This window comes from Cupressus sempervirens, chromosome 5, assembly GCF_028749045.1.
Source record: "Cupressus sempervirens isolate cs-2001-9-10 chromosome 5, ASM2874904v1, whole genome shotgun sequence".
NCBI classification, from domain to species: Eukaryota; Viridiplantae; Streptophyta; class Pinopsida; order Cupressales; family Cupressaceae; genus Cupressus; species Cupressus sempervirens.
In genome coordinates, this window is record NC_143122.1 from 329,514,540 (window position 1) to 329,520,196 (window position 5,657).

The 5,657-nt window shown below is 37.2% G+C and overlaps 1 protein-coding gene across 1 annotated transcript; it reads right to left on the reverse strand.

The window, feature by feature from the left end:
• Positions 1-1,914: 1,914 nt before the first annotated feature.
• Positions 1,915-3,924, reverse strand: LOC149556025 (L-gulonolactone oxidase 5-like). The gene is made up of 2 exons (XM_089833721.1): positions 2,967-3,924; positions 1,915-2,866 (listed from the first exon to the last, which is right to left on the reverse strand). Exons 1-2 carry the CDS (start codon positions 3,901-3,903, stop codon positions 2,019-2,021), a joined length of 1,785 nt encoding a protein of 594 aa, XP_089689847.1. The 5' UTR covers positions 3,904-3,924; the 3' UTR covers positions 1,915-2,018.
• Positions 3,925-5,657: the final 1,733 nt, after the last annotated feature.

Below are 5,657 nucleotides of genomic sequence, written 5' to 3' on the forward strand. Positions count from 1 at the left end.
TGTTTAGGTAATAGAAATGAAGCATTCATATTAATAATATATTTAAAAATTTAATGTGATAAAATGTGCAAGTATTGGGACGTGGTCAAGTGACAATCAAGGGTGGTAATTGACTACGATGGGTAGGGCCTATAAAAAAAGACAAATTGAACACATTTTACCATGGTCCTTAAAATATATATTAATTTTAATGATGATGAGCTCAAACCTTAGTTATACACTTGATTAGTAGAAGAAGATGTTATAAAAAAATTAGACATTTTTATGACTGTTATGACCGACTTTAAGAAGTTCAAAGTTAGGGTGTACGACTACAGGGCCCTCTCCCCTAGTCGTCTTTGTTTATTCCACCGCTAACAACTGTTGATTTCATAAAGTAGATCTGATGAAAACTACCTACGACAGAGTTAACTATGGGGGTTAATATATAGAATGTGGGACAAACCAAGGTCAATGTAGAGATGCAAACGAGTTTTAAGATAAGCATATATAAAGAGAAACAATGAGAAGCATCTTCAGTGTGAGAATTTAATGCCATCACTTATAGGGGAGAACACCCAGCACTTGAATGCGTTCGAATAGTTGTGAATGGAGTTGTTCACTTAATACCTACATTCATTGATTTAATGTCAATTTTTTTTGACAATTTTGTACCAATACTTGTGATTTTAAAGTTGTTACTACAATGCTAACTACCGAAAATTGAATAAAATGTACTCTTAATTATTAAAATTAACCAATGATGCGATGCCACATCAGCTATTCAACTATGGGTACCTTTTATGCACGACCATTGGTCTCACTTTTTTTGAGGGCTGTTTTGGACAACTTGGCAAAAAGCATGCTGATGTAGCATCATAACGGGTGACGTGGACTTGAAATTTTAGTTATAAGTAGACGACTTGCCAAGTAAGCTGCTGTAAAAAATTGGGAGTGATTTGAGATTTTTATGTAAGCTTTCGATAAGTGAGAAGTTAGGGTGTTCAAGGACTGGGTCAAACATTTTATGTTATTCTTAATATTAAATTAGTCTATTGTGTATCTTTTATTTTGACATATAGTTTGGTATAGTAGATTCATGGAATCATAGTTTTAGGTATTTTAAGATGTTGTCTATGGGGCAACATATATGCACTATTATTCAATGAAAGTATAAAAGACTTCCACTGTTTAACACTTGGGAGGGGTACATATATGTTGCCCTATCAATGGCATATTTTAGTGAGAAAATTAATGGAAAGGTCGTACTCTCTCATGTCCCTGTGACCGGTTTTATTAGATGACTACACGGATTATGGTACAATGCACATGTGAAATTATATTCATGTACCTTTAAAATGGAGTATTCAATAGAGATGAGAACATAAGCAACTTTTTGTTCTTATCATTTATGACAAAAATAATTCCACTTTTACGAATTTCGCTTTTGCTGAAATCTCCTATGTGCCATGAAAAAACCAACTAAGGAAACAGTCTCAATTCAAACAAACGACCTATTAAGATAATCATGTTCATACGTTGGCCTAGTGGTGGAGAACTTGTACTCTTGAAAGAGAGGTCACAAGTTCAAATCCCATTGGGGGTTAGGGTATGTATGCCTTGTTTGTAGCACCAAGCGCCTCTCAAAAAAAAGTACGAGGTAGTCCCATATCACTGTCACCATATGTAAACCCAAAAACTATGGCATAGTGTCATGGACTATAAAAGCCCCTTTCCTTTACGTTGTTATTAAAATATATTTTTTCAGCCTTTTAACAGATCACCCAAAGAATATCTTGCTCTCCACAGCTATTGCATTTCGTTGAATTTTTAAAAAAAAGATACTAATAATACTGAAAACATGAATTTTAAAAGAAAATTATTTCATTTCATCAGAAAAGTTTTTATCATTGCTTGTGAGACAAAATCATCTACTTCTTAGACATAAAATTCTTTTTTATTTGAATGATAATATTTTTGAGCGTAGTTCATTAAATGAATATCATGACCTACTTGTTCACAGATAAAACAATACCTTTTCAATTGGTATTTCTACAAACACGAGCATCCTCCCATACTTTCCCTGACTTACAAACGAACCCTTTATCTGGTGCACAATGTTTATCCTCACTACATACACACGTCTTATCCAGTGCACATCCATCTCTCAACTCCTCCATACTCTTCCCTCCAATTCCAAACAAGCCATCAGTCCAGTCATTAGAAAACACTCCGTGTGGATCAATCCTCTTCTTCACCTTCAAAAACTCTTCCAAGTTAACCGTCCGCTTGGCCAATCCTCTGAACAAGTGAGTTCCCGTCTTCCCCCAGTGCGGCTCCCCTCCATACTTGTCTATCAACATCTGCTCGATCTCTTGATACACATCTTCATTCCACTTGGGTGTACCTTTTTCCCTCGGTCGATACGTTATAAGCTCGAACGTCACCACATCCTCAGCCGGTCCAAGGTACGCCTCCGACTTCTTAATAGACCGCATACCTATTATACTCACATCACACATCCTCTGGGGATCCAAATCTCTGATTTTCTTCACATCCTTCATGGCCTCTCGGAATCGAGACAAAGGCACTCTCACTACCATGTCAAACAACAAAGTCGTGTGCACGCGACGGTCCCAACTACAAATGGTCTCATTTTTATCTAAAATCTGTGCGGGAGTACAATTCTCATCTGGGTGGCCGGAATGGATCACTTGTTCGCATTCACCGGTTGCTTGAATGCGGTTATCGAAACCCACAATTGGGTAGCCCGTGAAGCTTTTCCCGTCATTCAAAAACCCATTGCCGCTCGCCACGAGTTGAAGTGTTCCGTTTCCAACCATGTCACAAATCGCAGTCACGTTTGCTGTTGCCTGGATCGAGTCGACTGCAAGACAAATATCCGAAACCAAATTCAGAACATTTGCATTTGTATAAGGAACAACTAGTTATATTTAGTAAAAAGATTGAAATGTTAAAGGTCTTACTTTGATGTGCACTTGCTTCAATGTCAGCGACTCTAGTAGGAGCGCCAACGCCCGCGTAGCTGCCGTTTCCTGCAGCATGAACAGAAACTCGATCTATGGCCTGAAAAATGGCCTTCCGCTGTGCAGGAAGCCATCTTATATCACCAAATGTGTGATTTTTGAGGAAACTCTCGGCCACGTCTTCGAGGTCGTAGTCGTCTTTCACATAGATGGAGACAGATCGCTTATACAAGGGCTGCAAAGCGAATGTTATCTCCGAAATGGCTCCAAGCGTTCCAATAGACAATTTGGCGGCGTTGAGATCTTTATCCGCTTCCGTCAAAGACACAATCTTTGCGTAGCCTTGCGAAGGAGGAGCGGGCACAACGATTCTCATTCCCACCACGTAATCGTAAACTCCGCTGCCTTTCCCGGCCAAACTGCTCCCATGGGATCCCGTGGAAATAACGCCGGCGGCAGAAACTCCGCTGATGTAAGTCATGGCGGGAAGAGAGAGGCCGTGCTTTGCAGCTGCGTCAATCACGTCTCTCATCATCGTTCCGGCTTGGACGGTGATTGTCATGGCCTGCTTATTCACTTCAATGATTGAGTCATAGTTTTGGGTTGAGATGATGAGTCCTGAGCTCCCAACACAGAGAATCTTGGAGAGGCTGTGAGCATGTCTGCTCACCACTTTGATCTTTTGCTTCTTTCGAACAGCGTCGGCAACGGTGCGCAGCAGTTGACGTTCTGTAGTCGGCCATGCCACGCTGGCTGCCTTGCAAAGAGAATGGTCGTCCCATATTCCCTGATAATTGAAGATTTCACACTCATCGCTTGTGCATTGCACAGATGGAGCAGGCGGGCACGCTTTTGTTTTGACGCCTGTACTCAACGCTGGAGTGAAATAAACCACGAACGCAAGCAAAATGTAGAGAGGACGAACCATCATTTTCATTTGTACCTTTCTCCGGGAAAACAAGTTCCCTATGTTGAGAGGGCATCATACGAATATATATACATATATATAGAGAGAGAGGATTGCTGTTTGAATGATTAAATTGTCAACGACTTTTTCAAATATAATGAAAGTACAATTTCGAGAATGGTGAATAAGTCTAGCTTCCTTCGGGGATCTGATTTAGTAATTTCAATTGTAATATTAAGGTTTAGGTTACTCTTATAATCAAGCGTTAAATAGTTAAAGTTGAGAGATGAAATTTTCACAATCTATTGTATTAATGCATTGATTTGTTTCTAGAAGAGTTCAATTGTGTTGAGATTTTTACCATCAATATTTAGAATCACACTACATGATCTATCATCAATCATCAGAATGAAAGAGAGCAAGAGATGCAAAACAAAATATCGACAACTTTGTTTTGCATCTCTTGCTCTCTTTCCTCATGATGATGGATCATGTAGTGTGATTCGAGTTAAGATTTTTCTTTTTATCTCTTACTCTCTTTCATCCTCATGATGGATCACGTAGCGTGATTCGAAACATTGACGATAAAAATCTTAAACGCAATCAAACCCAGAAACAAATCAATGCATTAGTTAAAATCGATTCACTTTTTTTGAATTTAATTTTCTTTTTAGTGTGTGATGTTTAGGAGTGGGTGTAAGATCATATGACTTAAACATCACATATAAAGTTTGATTCTTAGATTAAAAATGTTAAATAGTCAAAATTGATTTACTTAATTTTCTCCTTAATGTGTGATGTTCAAGGCTGGAAGGCTTAAACATCACACACTAAAACTTGATTTCTAAACTAAAAGTGTTAAATAGTCAAAAAGACTTATCTTTTCTAAATCAATTTTCTATGTTTAAGAATGGACAATCAACTAAATATTAAATAATCAATTATATAATGTTTATAAGTGGCCAGTTACATAGACTCTCAATAAACAATTATCTTAATTATTGTCTTCCTTCGATGCCAACAATGGCGACGGCGTCAACAACTGCTCCCATTTGCACCGCACGCCATAACAATCGAATCAGACTCTTCTTTGTCAATGTTACGATATATAATTGCACCACGTTAGCGCACGTCTTTTTAAGTTGAATTCAAAGGATTTGTGATATTGGAGTTTGGGGTGGTCAAAGATTTCTGATCTTTGTGAATGTTCAGTGCACGTAGTCGTAGCATATTTTGCGATGTGGGGAACGAAGACTTCAATGCTTCGATTTATTATTATTTTTCTGACCAAAATAGCATTTGTCACTACTTTAGAAAAAGGCAGGTGGCCTGCTTTGGATAATTCTATCCATTTCATTGTCCAAATCTTGAGATACGTGCGGAGAGAAAATTCCAATATGAATAAGAACAATGATAAGAAGCGATCAGCATGAGCTTTCTAACAAATTATAAAATTGTGTGATGAATATTTAATAAATATAATAATATATTTATTTATATCTATCATTTTTGAAAATAAGTTTTGTTGACTAGACAAATCTGGCTGACCTTACAAACTTTTTGGATTTCAATTTTTTTTTAGAACACTTTGATATGTTAAAAACTCAGTCTTTTGATTTGAGGAATTATAAGTACAGTTGAATTTACAAATCTTGTTATTTCAATTTTCTTTTAAAATTCAAACAATATATTAAGACAATTAGGTATATGGTCTAATTGCATAGATAAAATCTACATAGATCGACTATCTGTCTCATCAATAAATGTGAAACTAACTTGAAAAA